Source organism: Larus michahellis, chromosome 4 (assembly GCF_964199755.1).
Source record: "Larus michahellis chromosome 4, bLarMic1.1, whole genome shotgun sequence".
Classification (NCBI taxonomy): domain Eukaryota; kingdom Metazoa; phylum Chordata; class Aves; order Charadriiformes; family Laridae; genus Larus; species Larus michahellis.
Window position 1 is genome coordinate 24984563 of NC_133899.1, and position 23501 is coordinate 25008063.

At 62.9% G+C, this 23501-nt stretch overlaps 2 protein-coding genes across 3 annotated transcripts; one reads left to right on the forward strand and one right to left on the reverse strand.

Moving 5' to 3' along the window:
• The first annotated feature begins 454 nt into the window (after nt 1–454).
• Nucleotides 455–17651, forward strand: PYGL (glycogen phosphorylase L). 2 transcript variants are annotated; one of them, XM_074583555.1, is made up of 22 exons: nt 455–794; nt 1640–1699; nt 2870–3122; nt 4638–4739; nt 7550–7628; nt 7905–8008; nt 9141–9272; nt 9992–10103; nt 10194–10276; nt 11300–11443; nt 11628–11720; nt 11987–12133; nt 12735–12898; nt 13005–13119; nt 13255–13356; nt 13449–13596; nt 13710–13768; nt 14093–14234; nt 14399–14606; nt 14686–14820; nt 15371–15437; nt 15644–17651. In XM_074583555.1, the coding sequence occupies exons 3-22, from the start codon at nt 2880–2882 to the stop codon at nt 15830–15832; spliced, it is 2568 nt and encodes an 855-aa protein (XP_074439656.1). In that variant the 5' UTR covers nt 455–794; nt 1640–1699; nt 2870–2879; the 3' UTR covers nt 15833–17651. The 2 variants fall into 2 exon arrangements, with proteins under 2 accessions (XP_074439656.1, XP_074439657.1); XM_074583556.1 differs by lacking the exon at nt 1640–1699.
• On the reverse strand, nt 16383–22397 carry ABHD12B (abhydrolase domain containing 12B). The gene is made up of 13 exons (XM_074583557.1): nt 22239–22397; nt 20321–20448; nt 19724–19826; nt 19501–19620; nt 19123–19153; nt 18917–18962; nt 18698–18827; nt 18417–18457; nt 18048–18127; nt 17810–17892; nt 17161–17239; nt 16867–16991; nt 16383–16519 (listed from the first exon to the last, which is right to left on the reverse strand). Exons 1-13 carry the CDS (start codon nt 22319–22321, stop codon nt 16498–16500), a joined length of 1071 nt encoding a protein of 356 aa, XP_074439658.1. The 5' UTR covers nt 22322–22397; the 3' UTR covers nt 16383–16497.
• Nucleotides 22398–23501: the final 1104 nt, after the last annotated feature.

A 23501-nucleotide genomic window follows, 5' to 3' on the forward strand; every position in this document is an offset into this window, starting at 1 on the left:
CCCGGGGGCGAGGGCAGAGCCGCTCGCCAGCTGCATCCCTGCTCCCGCTTCCAAGGGATCGGTGCCGGAGGTGGCTCCCGGCTGCCCAACCCCCCCCCCCGCCCCCCATCTCCGGGGCTCTGCCCCGCACTTGGCAGCTCTTTGCGTGGCACCATTTGCACAGCGGCAATTTCCGCCCGCGGTGGATGGAGGGCAGGACCGGGACATGAAATACCTGCTCTCGGCACCCACTCTGCTCTCTCTGGCATCTACCGGCATGAAACCATGCCCAGGCTGCCACCCAGACGACAATTCTTCAATCTGCCCTGGGAAAAATTGGGAAAATGGGTCGAATTCCTTTCTTTTCCCCCCCTCCCCACGTTGCTCATGTGCAGTTTGGGATGGTTCCTCAGCCTCTGGGGAGCGGCTGCAGCCCTTCGCCGGGACCCGGCTCAGCCCGCAGCCTCCTGCCCCTGGGTCCCAGCTGCGGGGACACTCGGGGTGGCCGGGTCAAGCCAGTGGCCCAGCCAGCCCGCAAGGCCAGCAGTCGGGTCAAGTTGGCTTGCTCTTGGGCTGCGTGTGGTTCAGGTTTACGGAACGGGGCAGGAAAAACGCGGGAGGCTGGGAAGCCTGCGCAGGCATGGCTGGAGGAAGAGGAAGAGGTGTTGCGTTGTGTGCTTCGGCTGTTCTTGCCCTCCGGAGGAACCGGGAGCCAGGCAGGACTCCGCAGGGCAGGCAGCCACCGAGCCCTGCCCGCCGTGGGCGGAAGGGATCCCACGCCATTTCCAGAGGGATCGCGGAGCGGGCAGAGAAAGGTGAGGAGGCGACAGGAGAGGGGAGATGGCTGCAGGGGAGGGGCTACAGAGGAAGGGGTGCAGGGGAAGGGGTGCAAGGGAAAGGGGGGGTGCAAGGAAAAGGGGGTGCAAGGGAAAGGAGGGCACAGAGGGTGTGCAAGGGAAGGGGGTGCAAAAGAAAGGGGGATGCAGAAGGGGTGCGAGGGAAAGGGGGGGTACATAGGGGGTGTGAGGGAAGGGGGTGCAAGGGAAAGGGGGGTGCAAAGGGGTGCAAGGGAAAAGGGGGTGCAAGGGAAAGGAGGGTACAGAGGGGGTGCAAAGGAAAGAGGGGTGCAAGGGAAGGGGGGTGCAAAAGAAAGGGGGGTGCAGAAGGGGTGCGAGGGAAGGGGGTGCAAAGGAAAGGGGGATGCAGAAGGGGTGCAAGGGAAGGGGGTGCAAGGGAAAGAAGGGTACGGAGGGGGTGAAAGGGAAAGGGGTGCAAAGGAAAGGGGGGTGGAAGGGAAGGGGGGGTGCAGAAGGGGTGGAAGGGAAGGGGGGGTGCAGAAGGGGTGCAAGGGAAGGGTTGCAAAGGAAAGGGGGGTGCAAGGGAAGGGGTGCAAAGGAAAGGGGGGTGCAAGGGAAGGGGGGGAGGGGGGGGTGCAGGGCAGCAGCCGGGCGGGGGTGAGATCCTGACACTTTCCGCCTGGGCCGTGGGAGCGGCATTTCCCTCCGTGCCCGGCGGGGGGGGGGTCCTTGCGCGGCGCCCGGCACGGCCCGGGGCGGGGCCCTGCGGGGGCGGCTCCGCGCTCCCCCCGCCGCCACCGCCCCAGAAATGCCGGGTGGGGGGGGTGGCCCCTCCCGAGACCGCTCCGCCCCGTCCGGTGCAGGTGCTCCTGGTGGGGGGGAAAGACCCGTGCTCGCCCCCCGGCTTCCTGTGCAAACTCAGGGTAGGCCCCCCCCCACCACCCCCCCCAACTTTTGCCACGGGGTGGGGGTCCCCAGGGCACCCCCCCTTTGTACCTTCCTGGGACCTTCCCGCTTTGTCCTTCCCCTTTGCGCACCCCCGGGTGGCTTTTCCCAGGGTGCCCCCCTCTTTGTACCCGCCCCTCTGTGCACCCCCCGGGGTGGCGGTCCCCAGGATACCCCCTCTTTCTCCCCCCCCACCTCTTTTGTGCATCGCCGGGTAGCGGTCCCCGGGGTAGCCCCCCTTGGTACCCACCCCTTTGTGCATGCCCGGGGTGGAAGTCCTCAGGGTACCCCCTTTGCACCTTCCTGGGGTCTCCCCACTTTGTACCCCCCCCCCCCGCCTTTTGCATGCCCCTCTGTGCATCCCTGGGGGTGGGGGTCCTCAGGGTACTCCCCTCTTTGTACCCTCCCCGAGGCGTGTGCATCCCCAAGGCGGTTGTCCCCAGGACACCCTCCCCCTTGTCGCACCCACGGCTGACGGCCCCCGGGGTACCCCCTTTGCACCTTCCTGGAGTCTCTCCGCTCTGTAGCCCCCTTGTCGCGCCCCCGGGTGGCGGTCCCCGGGACACCCCCCCTTTTCTACCCTTCCCTTGTCGCAGCCCCGGGTGGCGGTCCCCGGGACACCCCCCCCCGCCCCCCCTTGTCGCGCCCCCGGGTGGCGGTCCCCGGGGCACACCCCCCCCTTTCTACCCCACCTTGTCGCAGCCCCGGGTGGCAGTCCCCGGGGCACACACCCCCCCTCCCCTTGTCGCGCCCCCGGGTGGCGGTCCCCGGGGCACACCCCCCCCTTTCTACCCCACCTTGTCGCAGCCCCGGGTGGCAGTCCCCGGGGCACACACCCCCCCTCCCCTTGTCGCGCCCCCGGGTGGCGGTCCCCGGGGCACCCCGCCTTGTCGTAGCCCCGGGTGGCAGTCCCTGGGACGCCGCCTCGGACACCCCCCCCGCTTCCCCCCGCCGGGTGACGGGACTCCGCTCCCGCCCCACGCGTGGGCGGCCCCTCCGCGTCCCCTCCCCGTCCCGCCGGTAGCTCGGCCCCGGGGCGGAGGCGGAACCCGGTGCCCATCCCCGCCGCGGCGGTCTCTGTGCGTGTGTGTGTGCGTGTGCGTGTGTGTGTGTGTGTGTGTCCCACCCCGTCCCCGTGTGCCCTGCAGCCCCGCCGCGATGTCGCGGCCGCTGTCGGACCAGGAGCGGCGAAAGCAGATCAGCATCCGCGGGATCGTGGGCGCCGAGAGCGTGGCCGAGCTGAAGCGGGGCTTCAACCGCCACCTCCACTTCACCCTGGTCAAGGACCGCAATGTGGCCACCCCCCGCGACTACTACTTCGCCCTGGCCCACACCGTGCGGGACCACCTGGTGGGCCGCTGGATCCGCACCCAGCAGTACTACTACGAGAAGGACCCCAAGGTGGGAGCCGGGGGATGCTGGGGGGGGGGTGGGGGGGGACACACGGGACACCCCTCCTTGCAGGGGAGGGGGCGGAGGGTGGCGGGAGCCCCCCTTTGGCTTCCCCAAAGTGGGTCTTTGCGTTATGGCCGGGGTGGGAATTTGCACAACCACCGTAAGCCCTTCGGGTGCAAACCCTCCCTCTGTGAACGCACAGAAAATGGAGGGGGGGGGGGGGGGGGCTCGGTTTTTCTTGGGATTGGGGATATTTCCCCCACTAAGTTTGCCAAGCGCGGGGCGGGGGACTGGACTTTCACAAGCGAGGCCACTGTCCTTTGCTTTGCAAAACAAACAGAGCAGCGGGGCGCAGGGCATGGGGACAGCGTGTGTTGTCCCGCGGCGCTGGCGTGGGTGCGGTCTGCCCAAAGCAGCCGCAAAGCCTTCTAAGGGCAATTAGTCAAAGGGCTTAAACGAAGCTGGAGCCAGCCACAAGCAGGTCTTGTTCCAGACCACCATCCCGAGCCGGGGGGCGGGGGGAAAAGTCCGGTTTGTGCAGGAGCTTCTGTACTGCGCCGGGGCTCTGGCTGCCGCAGGATTAAGGAATAATCCCCTCCTGACACCTGGACGGCCCTGTCGCCTCCAATTTTCTCCCTGGGAGGGTGGCCCTGCCAACACCTTCTGGGACCATGCCAGGCCCTGGTAGCTCAACCCTCCTGCTCTGTCATGTAGGGGGAAGGAAAAAAAAGAGATGAGGCTCTTCCAGGGCTTGAATTTGAAGGCTCTTTGGTATAGCTGAGCCACGCTGGGTCCCGTCTGCCCGGTGCTGCTGCCTCCAGCTCTGCTGGGACCAAACCAGTAAGCCCAACAGATCCCTCCCAGCGCACCCCGTCGCTGTGGGTTGCCATCGCCCTGCTCCCGCGCAGGTCCTGGGGGAACCTGTCAAGTCAGCGATGTCCTCCAGCCTAAATCCTTCCTTAAAACCTGCTGGTGCTGATGCCGGGCAGCGGCTTACACAAGCCTCAGTGTTACTGGCCGCATCCTGCACCCATCCTGTCAGCTACGTGCTCCCGAGCCCCCCAGGGACAGCGGAGGAAGCCTGTGTCCCCAAGGCTGTCACCGCCTGCGCCTGGCCGTGGTGGCTTGCTGGGTTTTCTGGTTGCTTTGCAGATCGGGGTGACGTTAGGAAACGGCTTCTCTTTAAAGTTTAACTTTGTACTGCCGCCGGCATGCTCGGGGTCACCCTCCCAGGGCTCGCCCTGCTCTCGGACGGGGCTTCTCCAAACAAAACGGCCTCGGCGTTCCCCTCTTCCCGTCTTGGGAAATAGCAACGGTGGGAGAGTGGGGCGGAGGCTGCGGGGCACGGCCACCTCCAAGGAGCCCCAGCCCTCGAATTCCCGGTGCAAACCACCCTGTGGTGTTGAGCGTCAGGTTTTTTCCCATCTTGTTTTGAGGTAACGCCCAATACCAGCTTCTGGGGTCCAGGGGAGCCTCCTCCAGCCCTGGAGAAGGTGACGAGGGGATGGTTTTCTCTTTCAGAGAATTTACTACCTCTCCCTGGAGTTTTACATGGGGCGGACGCTGCAGAACACCATGATTAACCTGGGGCTGCAGAATGCCTGCGACGAAGCCGTCTACCAGGTGAGCATCCCAGGGGTTGGCGGGGACCCAGACCGGGAGGCTCCGTGCTCTCTGGCTCCTGGAGATGTTCGTGTTTTACCACGTTGGCTGCAAACCGCTCCCCGAGCCGCAGGCAATGCCTTAGCAGGAAAATGCTGCTCCAGAACCAGCTCTGGAAAGGCCTGGGGCTGCAGCCAGTGCTTGCAGCCTGTCGGGGCTGCCTGGCCCGGCGGCTGTGTACCGAGGGATGCGGCACGGTGCTGCCGAGTACCGGTGAGATGGAAGGTCATAGCATCATAGAATGGTTTGGGTTGGAAGGGACCTTAAAGGTCATCCCGTTCCACCCCCTGCCCTGGGCAGGGACACCTCCCACCAGCCCAGGTTGCTCCAAGCCCCGTCCAGCCTGGCCTTGAACCCCTCCAGGGATGGGGCAGCCACAGCTTCTCTGGGCAACCTGGGCCAGGGGCTCACCACCCTCACAGCCAAGAATTTCTTCCTCAGATCTCATCTAAATCTTCCCTCTTTTCAGTTTAAAACCGTTCCCCCTCATCCCATGGCTCCCCTCCCTGATCCAGAGTCCCTCCCCAGCTTTCCTGGAGCCCCTTTAGGGACTGGAAGGGGCTGGAAGGTCTCCGCGGAGCCTTCTCTTCTCCAGGCTGAACCCCCCCAGCTCTCTCAGCCTGTCCCCACAGCAGAGGGGCTCCAGCCCTCCCAGCATCTCCGGGGCCTCCTCTGGCCCCGCTCCAACAGCTCCGTGTCCTGCTGTTGGTGCCCCAGCGCTGGAGGCAGCACTGCAGGGGGGTCTCCGCAGACCAGAGCAGAGGGGCAGAATCCCCCCCCTCGCCCTGCTGCATCCCCCCCTCCTGGGGATGCAGGGGACTTTCTGGGCTGCCAGCGCACGTTGCCGGCTCGTGTTGAGCTTCTCATCAACCGAGGTCAAGCCTGTAACCTGCAGGGAAGCTCCTGGTTGTATAGACGAGGCCGTTAATAGCTATCATCAGTGGCAGAGGGGATTAAAACCTTGTCCTAACTCAACCCCGGCGTGACGCTGGCACCGTGTGGCACTTGGGTTATCAAAGGTTTTGGGGTGGCTGCTTCCCCCGGGCCCTGCGCTTCCATCCCTCGTGACCAACGCCGCGGTGCGTGGCTGGGGTCACACAACAGCTGGAGCAGCTTTTGAGCAAACGCATTCAAAGGAGAGGAAGTTATATTTTTATCTGTCCACCTGGCAGCGAGGGCAGTGGGGCCAGGGCGGAGGGGGAGAGCCGGGGATGCTTGCCGGTGGCAGCCCCGGGGACGCGGAAGGTGCAAGGTCATTTGGAAATCTTGTTTTGCAGCCATGTCAGGTAAAGCTCTGGAGGGGAAATCCTCCTTACTGCCTACGCTGGGGCCCCCCCGGGACGTAAATGCCAAATCTTTCTAAAATAAGAGGTTTGGCATAATATAAGTCATTTAAGATGTTTCTGTAGACATTCGGGGCTGTTGGTGAAATTCGGAGCTGTGCAGCCCGGTGCCACGGAACACCGGCGAGGCTGCCACCGGTGCTGGTGTTTGTGTCCGGCCAGTTCGGGAGAAGCCGCTGCCCGCTTACACAGGAGCGGTGCAGGGTCCTGCCCTCCCGCGAGGGTGGCGCTGGGACTGGAGCTGTCCCCGCTTGCTGTGACCATGGGACATTGGGGCGGGGATGTCAGACTGAGGGGTTTCCACGGGAAAAGGTGGCTCAGCCCTAACAAGGCACCGTGTTGTTTCCCACTGAGCTGCCCCGGGGAGCTTTGCATAGGCAAAACCTCTTCCTCCCACAGCATCCCAGGCTGGAAACTTTTAAATTTCCTCCTAAAAGTGGTGTAGCCGCTTCTCTGGGTGTCTCTGCTAAAGGGCGATGCCTGGAGCCAGGGGGATGGGCATGGGGGTGCCTGCCCCAGGGACGGGGGGGTGCTAGGGGAGCAGGAACAGGGCGCTGGGGTGTGGAGGGAGGGAATGATCCCTGGGAGACCTGCAGGAAATGTCTGGGTCCACGAGAGCAGCTCCCTGGTTATGGCTGGGTGGGGGCACCCCCAAGAGCTTGTCCACGGCAAGGTGGAAAGCCACCCACATGCTGGATCATGGAGATGCTGGGAGGGCTGGAGCCCCTCTGCTGGGAGGACAGGCTGAGAGAGCTGGGAGGGTTCAGCCTGGAGAAGAGAAGGCTCCGCGGAGACCTTCCAGCCCCTTCCAGTCCCTAAAGGGGCTCCAGGAAAGCTGGGGAGGGACTCTGGATCAGGGAGGGGAGCCATGGGACGAGGGGGAATAGTATTAAACTGGAAGAGGGAAGATTTAGGTGAGATCTGAGGAAGAAATTCTTGGCTGTGAGGGTGGTGAGCCCCTGGCCCAGGTTGCCCAGAGAAGCTGTGGCTGCCCCATCCCTGGAGGTGTTCAAGGCCAGGCTGGACGGGGCTTGGAGCAACCTGGTCTGGTGGGAGGTGTCCCTGCCCAGGGCAGGGGGGTGGCACTGGATGGTCTTTAAGATCCCTTCCCACCCAAACCATGTCACATGTGTCCCTTGTAAAGGCTGGTGGAGTGACTTAAACACCGCAGCTGGTCCCTGTCACAATGTGGAGCGGCAGTGGAAGGGGAGAGGGGCTGCTTTGGTTGCAAATCACAGCGTCCCACCTGCAGGGATGAGTCTTGCAGGCTTGGATGCCTTTCCACCCCTCCTGGAGCCCACCTGCACGGGGGGACAGCGGTGGCGGGCATTGAGCAGCACTCAGGGGTGTGTGCCAGCAGTGCCTCCCCCCACAGGGCTGGGCAGCCTGAGAGCCCCCAGCCCATCACCTTCTCCTTCTCATCTGTAGCTTGGGCTGGACATGGAAGAGCTGGAGGAAATCGAGGAGGATGCCGGTCTTGGCAACGGTGGTCTCGGCAGGCTTGCCGGTGAGTGAGCCTCCCCAAAAAAGGGTCTTGCCTGGGTGGTGGCACCCTAGAGCCTTTGCATCCACTGAAGGGGGTACCTAACCCTGGTGGGGGGGTTATTGTTCCAGCCTTTCCTTGCACAACGGGAGAGGTGCTGGGGGGCTGGCAAGTGAGCGGTGGCGGCCGGTGGCCCTGGCTCGTGGCCCTGCGGGGTAGCTGCTTGCAGCCACGGGTTCTCCATGGGGGAGGAGGACTCGTGGTGGAAGTGCAGCTCACCACTCTTCTCGGTCCCTCCAGCCTGCTTCCTCGACTCCATGGCCACGCTGGGGCTGGCAGCCTACGGGTACGGCATCCGCTACGAGTACGGCATCTTCAACCAGAAGATCCGGGACGGGTGGCAGGTATGGACGGAGGCGTGCAGCCCTTTTCTTCCCCCGGCCCAGCCGAAGCCCCCAGTCCAGCCTCCCCCTTAGGTCTGGCCGAGATCGGGGCGTACGGATGCGCTCCCGTAGCTCAGAGACTGCTGGAGCCGGAGTTGGGGCTGCGATATTTAAAACTTGTCAGATGTTTTCTCCAACGAGTTTAAACTTCTTAACCGGTGCGAGCACACAGCATCCCTCCCTGTGGTGGGGATGCTCATCCTTCATCCCAGCTGGCTCCGGCGTGCGGAGCTGGGGATCCGTCACAGTTCCCACTCCAGCCCGTTAGTGGCCCGGTGCAGCCGTGTGGAGGGGGGAGCGGATCCTCCCCGTTAATTAGCAAAAAGCCATGAATCATCAGCGTGACAGCCTCTCCTCCTGAGCGGGGCTTGTGCAGAAGCCTGCCCATGTCACATCCCTGCTCCTGGCCAGGTGGGGATGGTGGGGGGAAGTCCGGGGGAGACCAGATCCAGCCCCTCTCCCCCAGCCTGGCTTCTGCTGCTGGATGCCGGGGTTAAAGCATCAGAGGGTGGAAGGGGCTGTTTCGTAAATGCGATGGGAAATGTGGCGTGGGTCGGCAAAACCCTTGGTGGGAGATAACCCCAAACACCCGGCGGGCCCCTGCGAGCATCTCCCAAAAGCTGTACCTACAGCCGGCACTGTGAAATCGCATTCCCCGGCTGCTGCGTCTTAATGGGACTGGTCTCCCCCCAGCCCTCGCGCAATGTCCCTGCCACCCAGCGCTGTGACCTGGCCGTGCCAAAGGCGGTGTCTCACCCAGGGTCTCCCCTGTTGCAGCCCTGTCAGGGTAGGGAATGAGCCTGCTTCGTTAGCCAGCTTGTAGGCTGAGATTGAAACTCTAATTAAGGGAGCATCCCCACCTCCTTGTCCCCATCCATCGCCCCTCCAGCAGGGACGCCCCCTGGGATTCAGGGTGGTCAGGGCCCTGCCTCCAGTCTTGGAGCACTGAAATCCAGGTTTAGGGCAGGCTCCGAAGCATCATCCCCTTTACCACGAGCAGCCAGAGCCTTTCCCGGCCATCCTCCACGTGGCGCTACCCAGGGAGGTCCCCGGGGCTGGGTTGCCCCGTCACCGCTCTCCCTCCCTCCGGCAGGTGGAAGAAGCGGATGACTGGCTCCGGCACGGCAACCCCTGGGAGAAAGCCCGTCCCGAGTACATGCTGCCCGTGCACTTCTACGGCCGGGTGGAGCACGGTGCCACCGGTGCCAAGTGGGTTGACACCCAGGTATGGGCTGGGGCCGGCGTGTGGGGAACTCCCCATGCGTGTGGCTTGTCCCATCGCCTGGGGGGCTCTCGCTGGGGCAGAGACCCAGGCGTGGGTCCTGCTGGGGAGGGTTGCACTGGTGCGGCTCCTTTGCTGGTGTGGAAGAGGCAGCAGTGGAGGAAACTGGGGAGGAGATGGACATAGGGATGGGGGCAGCCAACCTCTGAAATTCTTGGCTGTGAGGGTGGTGAGCCCCTGGCCCAGGTTGCCCAGAGAAGCTGTGGCTGCCCCATCCCTGGAGGGGTTCAAGGCCAGGCTGGACGGGGCTTGGAGCAACCTGGGCTGGTGGGAGGTGTTCCTGCCCATGGGATCGTGGATTGATCTTTAAAGGTCCCTTCCAACCCAAACCATTCTATGCCCTCAAGTACCCCCAGCAGGTCTGCGTTGCAATGCACAGCCCGGCACGACAGCTTAAATTAAGGTTCTCCTGACCCTCACAAGCCTCTCTCCATCCCCTGAGAGCTTCTGGTGAGCACCAGCCACCAGACAGACCCGGGGGAGCTGGGGTGTCCCCGGGGCAGGGGCTGGGGGGTACCAAGCACGTCCCCATGCGTGTCACCCTGTGAAGGTGGATGCAACCCCGAGTTCACTCCTGCGGGAGGGTGTGTGGGATGGCAGGGGGGTGGCGGGACGCCAGCCGGGGGCACAGCCCGGCTCCAGCTGCCCTGCCAATGTCCTAGGTGGTGCTGGCGCTGCCCTACGATACCCCCGTGCCTGGGTACATGAACAACACCGTCAACACCATGCGCCTGTGGTCGGCTCGGGCACCCAACGACTTCAACCTGCGGGACTGTAAGTGGGTGCTGGTGGGGTGCCACCCAGGACGGGGCAGAGGCGGGGTGGGGGGTCCCACACCCACCTTACCCCTCTGCTCTTTCCCAGTCAATGTCGGAGACTACATCCAGGCCGTGCTGGACAGAAACCTGGCGGAGAACATATCCCGCGTCCTCTACCCCAACGACAACGTGAGTCACGACGCAAAGCTGGGGGGGTGTCCCCGCTTTTGGGGGTGGCTAAAGGTTGCGCAGGCGGGGCGTGAAGTGGAGCGGCCCGGCCCCTCACCCCGGGACGTTACAGAGATGCTTTAGGTTGTGTTTGAAGCCGCCTGTAGCGCTTGGGTGGGGATTGCTGCCTCTCGCCAGCGCTGCCCGGGGCTGCAGCGGAGACGGGCTCGCTCCCAGGCAAATCCGGTGCTCAGCACGGCGAGGGGAAGGAGTGAGGGGAAGGGGGTGAGCACGTCCTGCTGCGGAAATGTTCCTTGAGTCTCAGACTAGAACATGAAGGCGAACTGGTGAACGCTGCTGACATTTCCCTTGCAGCCCTGGCACCGGAGTTTGCGCCTCAAATTGCCCTTTAACACCCCAAAGCTCTTGCGGGTGTCCCTGCCGTGCTGCACGCTGGCAGGCACGGAGGTGCAGTGGGAGGTACAGCCCTTCCCCGGCTACAAAACAAGCTGCGGAGCCGGGGAAGAAGGCAGAGAGCGGCTCTCCTTGCTCTGCAGCCTCTTTTGGGCTGGCCCTGGTGGGTTGGGTTTTTTTTTCCCTATATAAAATCCTACTCCAGCCTTCCCAGCTGGTGAGGAGAGCTGGGGGCTCCGCAGCTCCCGCGGTGAGGTCGCTTCCTGTAGATCCTCCTGGCAGACCAGTGGGTTGGTGTTTTGTGCTGCTTGAATGGGGGTTTTAATTCTTGTCTTTGAAATAGCTCCTAGGTGTTACAGTCCTTTCCCGTTGCCCCGGTACCTTTCCTTGCGGCTGAAACGTTCAAACCAGGGAGAACAGGTTTTGACGATGCTTTGCAGGGGAGTGGATTTAAACCTCTGTTTGTACCAGCACATCTCAAACCCTGGTAGTGGAATCTGGAAAGTGAGAAGATGTTGGAGTTAGAGCTGCTGCCGGCACCGGGGCTGGGGGAAGCACTGGGGAGGTCACGCTGTGGTGGATGGGTCCCCGGCGGTGCCACCCTGCAGTGTCCCACTCCTCTGCTCACAGTTCTTCGAGGGGAAGGAGCTGCGGCTGAAGCAGGAGTACTTCGTCGTGGCTGCCACCCTCCAGGACATCATACGCCGCTTCAAAGCATCCAAATTCGGGAGCACAGACAGTGTCCGAACCGTGTTTGATTCCTTCCCTGACCAGGTACAAGCCAGGGTTGCTCTGACATGTGCCTTGGAGCTCGTTTCGATGCCTCCCAGATGCGCACCCAGGGGCTGGAGGGGTTCTGTGGACCCTCCGTGGGTGCCCATGCCCGGCTGGCTTGCGCAGTGGGATGCCTGCGTGCCCCCTACACGTCCCCCATGTGCCACCCCTGCTCTCCCCACAGGTTGCCATCCAGCTGAATGACACGCACCCTGCCATGGCCATCCCTGAGCTGATGAGGATTTTTGTGGATATCGAGAAGCTGCCGTGGAACACGGTAAGGAGAACCCGACCTGGCCCCTGGGCCCCCTCCACCTGCACCCGCAGCGGAGGAGCTGGGGAACCAGTTTTGTAGCTGCTGGTGGCCTGGGGAGCGATGGGGAGCCGTTGGGTTGGGTTTAACCGGTATGGACTTGGAGGAGCCGGCTTGGCCATGCTGCAGGTCATGGTGGGAGGACCACACGTGGGTGCTGGCACCCACCTGGGGCTGCCTCCACCCTGGCCACTCAGCACCAGCTCCCCCCGCCCCCGCCTCCCCGGCAGGCCTGGGACATCACCAAGAGGACCTTCGCCTACACCAACCACACAGTGCTCCCCGAAGCCCTGGAGCGCTGGCCGGTGGACCTGGTGGAGAAGCTGCTCCCCAGACACCTGCAGATCATCTATGAGATCAATCAGAGACACCTGGATGTAAGTGCCTTGGTGTGGCTCTGGAGAGGGGGACGTTGTGCTGTCGGGACACACATTGTGCTGTCGGGATCAGGGGGATGCACAAAGGGATGATGTCGGGTGCGTGACTGGGTAGTTCTGGCTGCTGTTTTGGGAGGCTGGTGTGTAGGAACGCCCTTCCCACCAGTGTATCGCCATCCCACAGTTAGTGGCTGTTCTAAAGGCTTCACTGGTTGCTCCAGGGACTTACCTGTTGGCATTTCTTTGCTCTCCAAGTGCTAAATTTATCCTGGAGAAGGATGAGGTTGAGGGTACAAAGGAGATGGTGGTTTGGCCTCCGGGTTTGGCAGCACAAGGCTTTTGCCAAAACGGCCTCGCTGGCCAAGCGTGTGTCCACAAGCCCCTCTCTTTGGGGGCTTGGGGCGTCCTGTCCAGAGATGTCCATGCTGGGGAAGGGCACCCTTTGGAGGGGATTTGCACCCTCACTCTGAAGTAAAAGCCACCCCTCTGGCTGGTGTTGAATGCACTGGGGACATCGCTGTGGCACCCTCTTTGGGAGCCATGGTGTGGGACATAGCTAAATGCCAGCACCGCTCACCACCTCTCCGGCCTCCACCGGCAGCACATCGCGTCCCTCTTCCCTAACGACATGGACCGGCTGCGGAGGATGTCCCTGATAGAGGAGGGAGGCACCAAGAGGATCAACATGGCCCACCTCTGCATCGTCGGCTCCCACGCTGTCAACGGCGTGGCGAAAATCCACTCCGAAATAGTCAAGACGCAAGTGTAAGCATGGGGGAGGGAGGTGGTGGTGGGGTCACCCTTGGCTTGGAAGTGGTGGTGGTGCCCCCAGGTGGGCGAGCCTGAAGCCGTCCCCTCCTCATCCTCGCAGCTTCGAGGACTTTGCAGCGCTGGAGCCGGAGAAGTTTCAGAACAAGACCAACGGCATCACCCCGCGGCGCTGGCTCCTGCTCTGCAACCCGGGGCTGGCAGAGCTCATAGCAGAGGTAACGCTGGCCCCCAACCTTTCCCGAGTCACCTGAGTCCCCCCACTCCTCCTTGCCGGGCGGGAGCAGCATTGCCTGATGAAGGTGGCCATCCCCATCCCCCATGGTCAGCAAGTGCCCGTGCTCCTGTTGCAGAAAATCGGGGAGGACTACGTGCGGGACCTGAGCCAGCTGACAAAGCTGCACGAGTTTGTGGACGATGACCTCTTCATCCGGGAGGTGGCCAAAGTGAAGCAGGTGAGGGGTGTAGGCAGGGGGAGGTGGGGGAGGGGGACACAGGCCGGGGGAGCACAGGCCGGGGGCTGACAACGGTCCCTGCCCTCGCCCAGGAGAACAAGGTGAAGTTCGCGCTGTACCTGGAGAAGGAGTACAAGGTGAAGATCAACCCTTCCTCCATGTTCGACGTGCACGTGAAGAGGATCCACGAGTACAAGCGGCAGCTGATGAACTGCCTCCACATCATCACCATGTACAACCGTAAGCCACCGCATGCCCCGAGGGGACAGGCTGCCCTGGGAGTGCACGAGCATCCCTTTCCCCCGGGGCTGCAGCCAAAACAGAGGGTGACACCATGCTGCTGTCTTCTCCAGGCATCAGGAGGGATCCTGCAAAGCTGTTTGTGCCGAGGACAGTGATCATCGGGGGCAAGGCAAGTTGGGCCAGGAGTTTTGGGCGTTTTGGAGGAAGTCCTTGAAGATGGCCTAGGGGATTTGGGTGCAGATGTTCTCATGGGGTTGTGTCCCTGAAGGCCTCTGGGAAGCCCTGAGGCAGCACTTGTTGGCTTCAACCCAAGCAAGGTTCTCCTGCCAGAACCTTGGGCATGCAAGCCCACAAAAACTTGGAGGCACAACACGAGTTGGATGAGGGATGGGATCAGGGCTGAGCCAGTGCTTCCCTGGGCATGTGGAAGCTGGGTCATCCTCACCTGCCCCTGGCACCACCCCTCCGGGCTCACCTGTGGCTTTTCTCCTAGGCTGCCCCAGGGTATCACATGGCTAAAATGATCATCAAGCTCATTAACGCTGTGGCTCATGTGGTGAACAACGACCCTGTTGTGGGGAGCAAGCTGAAGGTCATCTTCCTGGAGAACTACAGAGTCTCGCTGGCAGAGAAAGGTAGCCCACGTGGGGCACGCTGTGGGGAGGGGATGTCTGCCCCATGGCTGTCCACCAGCCCGTGGCTCCATCATTGTGAGGCAGCAGATCTAACATCCTTCGGCCTGATACAAGCCCAAATCTGGTCACCATGAGCCCTTTGTGTCGGTGTGTTTTGTTGGCAGTGATCCCTGCTACCGACCTGTCGGAGCAGATCTCCACGGCGGGCACCGAGGCATCGGGTACAGGGAACATGAAGTTCATGCTGAACGGGGCTCTGACCATCGGCACCATGGATGGAGCCAACGTGGAAATGGCTGAGGAGGCTGGAGAGGAAAACCTGTTCATCTTTGGCATGAGGGTGGAGGACGTTGCGGAGCTGGATAGGGAAGGGTGAGGGCTGGGTATGCCCTGGGGGTGCTGCCACGGGCAACTTTAGCAGCACCGTCTCATACCAACCCTTCCCCACCAGGTACAACGCCCAGAAATACTACAATGAGCTCCCTGAGTTGCAGCAAGCCGTTGACCAGATTGAAAGTGGCTTCTTCTCCCCAAAGGAGCCCGACCTCTTCAAAGACGTGGTCAACATGCTCTTCCACCATGACCGGTGAGGCCTGGGATGTCATCCGCCCCCCTGGGTTGGGTCTCTCCACCAAACTCCTGGTGCCTGTGCACCAACTGTCCACCCGCGGGCTGATAAGGTCCCATCTTCTGGCCCTGATGTTGTGCATGTGGAAGAGCAATTGATGCTCCACGGGTACAAGAGGTTCTCCGTGTACAGCACTTCACGCTTGCCACATTAAAGCCTGGGGTACATTAAGGCCGAGACACGTTTGGGTGCACAGCCCTTGCCAGGTGATAGCTGCTTCTAGGGTATCTCAAGGGCTTTCTTGGCCAGAGCACTAAGCAGCCACGGGCATTTGCAGCGGGAGATGTTTTCCCGGTGAACTGATGCAGGATGTGCCCTCCTGAGGCACCTGTCCAGCCCGTGACGCAGCTCCTGGGCTTGGGGAGGATGAATTCCTCCAAAGCATTTGTGTTGGAGGAAGCCCCAGATCTGGCAGCTGGAGCCCCATGCCCCGCAGCCACTGGCCACCACCGCACTCCCACACACGCGTTTCTGCTGTCACTGACTCCCCCTTTCTCCACCGATGCAGGTTTAAAGTCTTTGCAGACTACGAGGCTTATGTGAAATGCCAGGAGAAGGTCAGCGAGCTGTACCTGGTGAGTACCAGCAGGGGGACAAGGCTGGGGAGCTGCCATGGGGGCACAACATCCCATCCAGGGAAAGGGATCTGGTGGGGCTGTGTATGTAGATGGCCTCCCGGCTGTGCTGCTGCAGGGGGTCCCTGGTTGAAAGCCGCTTTCGCGACCACTGTGGCACCCATGGGCGCAAGTCTGGCCGCAGCATCCCACCACTCTCCTTGCAGAACTCCAAGGCATGGACCAAGATGGTCATCAGGAACATCGCGGCGGCCGGCAAGTTCTCCAGCGACCGCACCATTAAGGAATATGCCCGGGACATCTGGCACGTGGAACCCTCCGACCTGAAGATCCCACCACCCAACGAGCCCCGGGATGCGGTCGAGGACAAGACCCCCAACGGCACGGCGGCATAGGGACATGGAGCTGGGGGCCGTGGGCACGTGCGCTGTAAAATTGTCTCTGCTGTCTAGTCTCTGTGTTGCTGCCGCTGGCTTTCCTACGGATGGGGAAGGGGGGGGATTTTTGTAACGTAAGTGTCATTTGGAAAGCGAAAACACATCGCCCAGTTGCTTGCATAGGTGCTAAAAATAAAAGTGCCCTTGGGGGCCAAAGGGCCTAAAATTAGGGCATAAATTTCTCCGCTGACAGAGAAAGAGAGAGGGCGGGGGGGGAGCTGCTGGGGCTCAGTGCACGACGGTGGGGGGGGAAGCACAGCTGGCCCCAGCTCTCTGAGCCCTGGCGGGCGACGCTGAAGCAGGACTTGGGGGGGTGCAGCTCTTGCCAGCCCCAAGGCATCAGTGTTTTTGGGGGGGTGGAGTTAAGGGGTGTTTGCAATCAGGCCCGTGTACCCCATCACTGTCCCCTACGCCGCTCCTGGCAGGAGCGGCACCCAGCTGGCAGCAGCATCTCTCCCCTGCCCCCTCCCACAGTAACCGGCAGCATCCTCAGCAGGAGGGGGGCGAATTAGAAAGTTTCTCAGTAGTTTTTATTACGTACAGCAGTAAATTCAGTGCAAGGAGGGGGTTCCCGGGGGGTGGGAGGAGGGAGCGCTCGTGCTTGCTACAGGCAGCAGCCGCCATCACTTCATCTTCAAGAAGTCTCTGCGACAAGATGCAATAAATCTCACGCTGTATCACTGACCACCCTGTGCTGCTCCAGAGCCTGATTTCCCACCCCTGGGCGCGGGTCGGAGCTGGGTACGGAGTGAAGCTGCCTCTCTGCACCCAGGGCAAGGAGGAAGCCAGGGCTGTCCCTGGGGCCACCTCCCCGTGACCCCCGGGACGAGGGCAGGCGCAGGGCAGCGAGGAGTGACTGGAGCTCAAAAATTGATGCCAGCAACTGCTGCAGGGAAGGGAAGGGACCTGCATGGTTGCAGCAGGGGAGGATGCACCCAGGGAAGAAGAGGCCAAGGCTCCTTTCGTGCCTCTCCTGTTTCTGCAGCACTTACTTGACCAGGATGGGCAGCTCCGGGTTAAACGAGATGTAGTCGTGGCCCAGGCCCAGCTTTTCGGGAAAGGTAATGAACTTCACCTTGGTTTTGTCCTTGTAGGCGTTGCGTGCGGTTTCAAAGAGCTGCCGTGGGGTGGGAGCACGGTTAGGGGCACGCGCAGGGGACCCCAAAACCCCTCCTGGCACCCTGGGGCCGGTCACCCCCTCTCCAGCCACTTCAGCCCCCCCGAAAACAGGCTAAACCAGTGCCCGCCCCATTAAAGCCCCCACGGAGTGTGATGGTGGTCCCCACCTTGCGACCCAGGTGCGGAGGCAGCACGGCATCATCTTCGGCGTGCAGGATGAGGAGGGGGCAGGCCAGCACCTTCACACTGCAGGCAGCAAGCGCAGCACCCAGGAGTCACCCTAGAGCCCACGGACCCACAGGAGCCTCCCTAGGTGCTGCTAAACCCCTCCCCCCCCAGCAACCCTGACCCCTCCCAGGCACTGCCCGGCAGTAGCTAAGGGCAGTTCAGCTCCGAGCACCCTAATAAACACCCACCCCAGGGTGCTCAGGCTTCAACAGCACCCGTGAACCAGGTGGTTTTTAGCAAAGGGACCCACAAAGAGAGAGGGGAGAAGGACCCGGCCCCCACAGCGTGTGTATGCGGCAATGCGGGGCGGGGGTGGGGGGGACTTGGAGGGCTCAAAAAAAAAAAAAAAATCGGATGTTGGCTTGTGGGCTTTGCTCAATAGTAATATTGATGTGTGAAGTTACGCAAATAAAAAGCCACTCAAAGCATGAGTAAGTTTGGGCAAACACAGATACCAGGGCAGGGGCTGGGTGGTGGGACGTGTCCAAACCCCCTCCCCCTCCCTTCCTCCTGGGCCAGGGGGTCCCAGCACTGGTCCCAGCATCAGCCCTGCGGGGCCGGCTGCGTCCCTTCCCTCCGGCCACTCACTTCTCGTCGCTGGCGAAGAACATGTCGCCCAGGGCTAACGAGTCCAGGATGAAGTAGCCGAAACCCGGGAACTGGCGGTAGATCTGCCAGGGCGAGAGTTGAGGGGGAGGTTGCTCAAGTTGTGGCTTTGATTGATGCACTTTTCCCCTGCCGGGGGATGGGGAGCCCTGGGACGCCAGGGCTGCCACCGCTGCGGGGGACACAGGGGGGACCCTGTGTACGGAGCCCCTGGGCTCACCGTGGTGATGGGGATGTGGGCGGCCGCCTCGCGGATGTTGGTGTAGGGCGACTCCAGGACGACAGCATCAACCTGGACCCCTGAGGGCAGAGCCGGGTGGGAGCAGGCTCGGGGCGGGGGGGCGGACGGGACTGTCCCCCTCCCCGGGCTGCTGCCACTCTCCCGTCCCAGGCAGTAGCCATGAGGCCAGGATGCCCATGACGGAGAATGGGGACGGCCACTCGTCCCCGCCGTGGGGGCCAAGCCCGATGCTCGAGCAGAGAGTGAGGGGGCTCCCCAGCTCTTCTGCGGCCCCCCCGAAATCTGTCCCGAGATGTTCAGAGCCCTGGGGGCGGGGGGGACACACACCGCGTTGTGGCCAACCCTTACCTCGCTCCTCCTGCAGTTTCCTTGCCGTGTTCGTGGCAATCCTGTGAGAAGAGAGGTGACAACGAGGGGGAGCGGCCGCGATGCCCCAGTGGGGTGCACAGCACCCTCACCCCCCCTTCCCTGCTGGGTTTTGTTTTGCAGGTGCCTCCCCCAAGGAGCCGGTCCAACTCCTTGGTCCATCCCCCGGTGGCACCGGTGTGGCAGCAGTGTCACAGCCCGGGGACAGGCTGTGGGCTTTGGTGTCAGTGTCACCCACCCTCGTCACCCGGCCCCGCGCCTACCCTGTCCCCAAGGAGTGTCCCCAGAAGAGGATGCTGCTGTTCCCGCTCCGTGCTTTGGCCCAGTCGTAGAGCGCCAGGACGTCCGTGGTGAAGCCGCTCTCCGTGGGGTGCCCGCTGGAGTCCCCATAGCCTGCGGGGGACACGGCTCGGTGTCATGACCCCGGGGGTACGACAGCCCCAGGGGAGGGTCACTCAGCGAGAGGCAGGAGGTGACTTTACCTCTGTAGTCGAGCGCTAGGATGTGGAAGTCAGCAGCCCCCATCGTCTGTCAGAGGAGCGGCACCGCTTTATGTCCTGGGATGTGGGGGGAGACCCCCAACACCTCCCAGCGTGGCCGGCTTTGCTCTGCCCGGGGGAATCCCTCTTGGGTCCCCGGAGCCAGCGTGAGCCTTATCCCCAGCAGGTCACCACAGGGGACGGCTTACCTTCAAGAACTGGACACGGTGGCTCGCAGCCCTGATGGGGAAAATGAAGTTAGAGCTCGGGAAGGGCCCTCAAGGAACCCTCCCCTCCAGCGCCGGCCCAGGCGAGGGACAGGGCCACCTTTTCCCGGGAGGGGAGAGCTGGATGCCCTGGAGTGGGTGGGTTTTGACATTTCCCTTTAACTCAAAGGGATTTTTCCTCCACCCGTGGGGTGGGAAACTGCCGCAGCAGCCCTGGTTCCCCCAGCACCCTGCTGCTGCGCTGAGTTTGCTAGTTCTCAGCCCACGCAGAGCTGCTGTGCTGGAGCAGCCGCAGCCCTCCCCCCCCCCCCCCCGCATCCTCCCCTGGGAGAGGGCACACACGTTCTCACGGGTACTCGCCTGGTCCCCCCGTTGCCGTGCAGGTAGATGATCACGGGGTGAGTGTCACCAAGAGCCTCCTCATACCAGCGCTGGTCCTTGCCCTGCGCCTCGGCCCCTCTGCTGCCCGGCACCGTGTGCCTAGGGGGGTGGGGAGGTCAGAGTGGGGTTACCCGCGGGGGGCGGAATTCACCCAGTTTAGCCAGGCTGTGCCCACCCGGGATGCCGGGGTGGTCCCGCTCACCAGATGCCGACTGTGACGCCCGGCTCGGTGGGGAGGTACAGGCTGATGGTGTTGTTCAGCAGCAGCTCCGGCCGCCGAAGGTCCACGAAGAAGGGGAAAGCCACTGACGGAGAAATGTCAGCCATCACACAGGCACCCCATGAACCCACATACCCTGCTGCTCTTGCACGTTTTTCCAAAGCAACACGTTATTTTTTTGGAAATAATTTGTCTGGAAGCCAAGGGCCGCGCTACGGCCAGCTCGGGGAGCGGGTAGGCGAGCACAGCCCTCTGCCACCTCCTCCCACCCCATTTCTAGCCCCATTGATGCTGTGCGTGCCCAGATGTGTTGCAATTTCAGGCAGTAAACAGGGTCGGCGGCACTGTGTTATTACAGCTTGCAAAACACAAGGCAACAACAGAAAAAGGTCCCTCCGTGCCTCCTCTGCAAGCCCATGGCAAAGGGGGAGGTTGGATGAGTGCTCTCCTGGTGCCACCCAGGCGCTGGGTGCGTCCAACACACGCTTTGGGGACACCCCCCACAGTCCCTTGCCTGCTGAATCCTAGGGTGGGGGGGGGGAGGTGTCTCCTTGTTGGGACACCCCCCAGGACACTCACGGAAGTTCAGGAAGACGAATTTGGTGAGCAGGACGGGGAAGAGGCGGATGAGGAAGGGCACGGAGATGTAGATGAGGAGCAGGTCCAGGAGGAGGGTGCGCAGCCGGGGGCACCAGGCCAGCCGGCCCCTGCAAGGCAGACACCCCCTTAGCACGTCCCCTCCCGCCCCAAGGGTTTTGGGGCACAGCAAAGCCAAGTCCCCGTTCCCAACCCCAGCTGTAATGGTTGGATACAGCAGCTTTTCCCTGGAGCTGCCGTGTGTGTGTCCCTGGGACCAGGAACTGGCTCCCCACGCTGTGTTTGGTTTTTGGGGATGGAGCCAAGGTGTCAGAGCAGCCCCACCATGACATGGCGTCATGAAAGGCCACGATCCGGTCCCCGCAGCCTCCCACAGGACGCAGGTAGGCAGGAAGGGCAGGGTACGTGCCAGAGCGGGAGCTGCAAGACAAACTGGCAATAAGGAGCAACCGATACTCCACGGCAACACCCTGAGCTGTGGCTGGTGGGACACAGTCACAGCAGTGTCCCCAAGCCCGGCACCGAGAGCCTCTGCAATTCCCCAGGGACAAGGAGGAAAGTTGGAAAAGGGGTTCAGAGAGCCTGCAGCGCCATGGGAGAAACCAGTCCCCAGGCTGATGTCCCCCAGTGCCACCAGCAAAGGGCGGGAAGTGAGACCACCTCCAACAGCATCCTGTCCCGAAGGGCTGGGGGACGCACCCAGCCACCCCAGCCCTTGCCCTCTGCAGTGAGCCCCAGCCTCTGAGAGGGAAAGGGAACGCCAAGAGCTGCAGACTGCTCGGCAGCAACGTCTCTTGTGGGCTGACGGTGCTGGGCAATGGGGAAACCAGTCCTGGCAGCAGGGGATTTAGGGCAGAGGCTTCTGACAGGCGTCCAAGCACGGCTCGCTCCCTGCCAGCGCATGCCTGGGGTCACCATCACTAATGCAGAAGCGGATTAAGTCTACTGCCTGCCCCGGGGAGTGCTGCAAGATGGTGAGAAAGGGGGTGTCAGGGCAAGGTGGCATGGTCTCCCCCGGGCACAGGCACCCTTCCTGGAAGGTATGAGCTATGACGGAGTTCCTCAAACTCCAGTCGCCCCGCCGAGACTTTGGGCCGAGCAGTCCCGCTGTACGGCGGCAGCAACGGGCCAGCAATGCCCTCACAGGCGCTGCAGTTAATTAGTAGGTGCTGCTCGTGGTCTACACCTAATATTCAAGTGCAGGGGCGAGGGTTCACACCCACTCTTGCACAATACCTGCTGCAGGTGAGAACTGATGGGTCCGGACCAGGGCGGGGGGACATGCCCACCGAGGGGCACCTCTGACGGCTGGCACGGCAACAGGCCGCCGCATAGCACCAAGGTGACATGGGGACACAGCCACAGCATGGAATCATAATGGGGGGGGAGGGAAATGGCCATAATACGGAATCACGGCCATGGCAGGGTGACATGGGGACGTGGTGATGGTACAGAATCATGGTCATGGCAGGGTGACATAGGGACGCGGTCACAGCACAGGATCATGGTCATCGCAGGGTGACATGGGGACGTAGCCGTGGTACAGCATGACGGCTGTGGCAGGCTGGCACACATGGGGTCACGGCCCCAGCAAGGTGACAAAGCCACGGCGTGGGGACATAGGGGCACGGCCGGAGCACGGGATGACAGCCTCGGCAGAGCAGCACGGCCACGGCACGGGGACAGACCTACGGCACAGCGGTGGCACGTGGTCACAGGAGGGAGGGACAGAGCGTGGCTGCGGTAAGGAACACGCGGAGAAACACCGCCGGGGGACGAGGACACGATCCGGGAGAACGCGGCGCGGCGCTGTGCGGCCCTGAGCGGCAGCCGGGCGCCCGGCAGCGCCCCCAGGCCGGCCCGGCAGCCCGTGCTGCCCTCCCCCGCGGCGGCTACTCACCGCTCCCGCCGTGCCCCGCCGGCCTTGCCCTCCGCCGGGCCGCTGTCGCCGCCGCCGCCGCCCCGCTCGCCGCGACGCCTCATCGCGTCCGCAGACTGCCCGCGCCACCGCCGCCGCCGCCGCACCCGCGCCGACAGAACACGCCCCGTCACAGCCAGGACACGCCCCTCCCGGCCAGACCACGCCCCGCGTCCGCAGGCTACGCCCACTCCAAAGCACAGCCCGCCTATCGCTGCCGCCCTCCTGCCTCAGGCCACGCCCCCTCGACCCACCAAGCCACGCCCCCGCCTCCCCTTTGGGCCTCGGGGGCGGGGCCGGCGCGCCCTCCCCGCAGACTCGGGGACCCCCGGGGTCCCAGGGGAACCCCGGGGTCTCGGGGACCCCCAGGGACTGCGCCCCCTGTCCCCCAAGGCCAGGCTTTGGGGGCCACAGCAGGGTGACCCGGCGGGAAAATCAGCCAGGAGCGCCCAGGGAAAGCTTCCAGGTTAAAAAAAAAAAAAAACCACCAAATTAATAAAAAATAAAGGTTTAACACCAAAGCTGGCATCTCCTGGCTTCAGCTGGAAGGGTGGAAACCTGCTGCCGGTTCCCCTCTAAGCTGCGACTCCCGCCCGCGGCTCAGTCAGGGTGACTCAGCCGGAACTTTACGGGCTGAAACTTCCCAGGAGGAAAGAAATATTCCCAGTTTCCCCGCCATTCCCCACAGAACTTGGGGGATGCGCTGCCCAGACACCGGCACACGTGGCTGGGCCATCGCCTGCCTCGCCGTGCCTGCCAACGGGGCCTGCAACCGAGCGGGATTCCTTAAATACAGGATGGGAGAGGTGGGAGTGCGCCCTTTCTGCAGAGGATTTCCCAGCCCACGCTGGCGTTCCAAGCTGCTCCCATGTCACTTCCCCTCAAAAGCAGGATCTGTGCGGCTTTTCTGGAGTTTGCAGCCCACACCAGGCTGCTCCTGCGATTTTAACCAAGATCCAAGGTGGGACGGGATGGTGGGACAAGCTGCTGAGAGGTGGCAGGAGCTGGGCCCGTGGCCCCAAGCCCCTCCAGCACCCACGGTGGGCGACTGGCCACCAAACCCCGGGGCTTGGCAGGGTGCTCCTGCGCGGCCACGGGAACCGGTGAGGTTTATGGGGACACGTTCTGCTCCAAGCCCCAAATGCAAATCCAAAGCCAAACAGATCCGGTCAAACCAGGGCCACCAGGGCCGTGGACAGGCAGGTGCGCGTTCCCTGTCAGCAGACGATGCAATAAGGCGGCACA

Bases quoted from the DNA above. Each gene is read 5' to 3' on its own strand.
- PYGL (XM_074583555.1), top strand. From the start codon at position 2,880: ATGTCGCGGCCGCTGTCGGACCAGGAGCGGCGAAAGCAGATCAGCATC. The intron at 9,273-9,991 runs GTATGGGCTGGG...CCAATGTCCTAG, and splicing joins CCAAGTGGGTTGACACCCAG to GTGGTGCTGGCGCTGCCCTA. The intron at 14,235-14,398 runs GTAGCCCACGTG...TTTTGTTGGCAG, and splicing joins AGTCTCGCTGGCAGAGAAAG to TGATCCCTGCTACCGACCTG.
- ABHD12B (XM_074583557.1), bottom strand. From the start codon at position 22,321: ATGAGGCGTCGCGGCGAGCGGGGCGGCGGCGGCGGCGACAGCGGCCCG. The intron at 19,154-19,500 runs GCGAGTACCCGT...TTTCCCCATCAG, and splicing joins CACGGCAACGGGGGGACCAG to GGCTGCGAGCCACCGTGTCC. The intron at 17,893-18,047 runs GTGAGCCCAGGG...TCGCCCTGGCAG, and splicing joins CCCACATCCCCATCACCACG to ATCTACCGCCAGTTCCCGGG.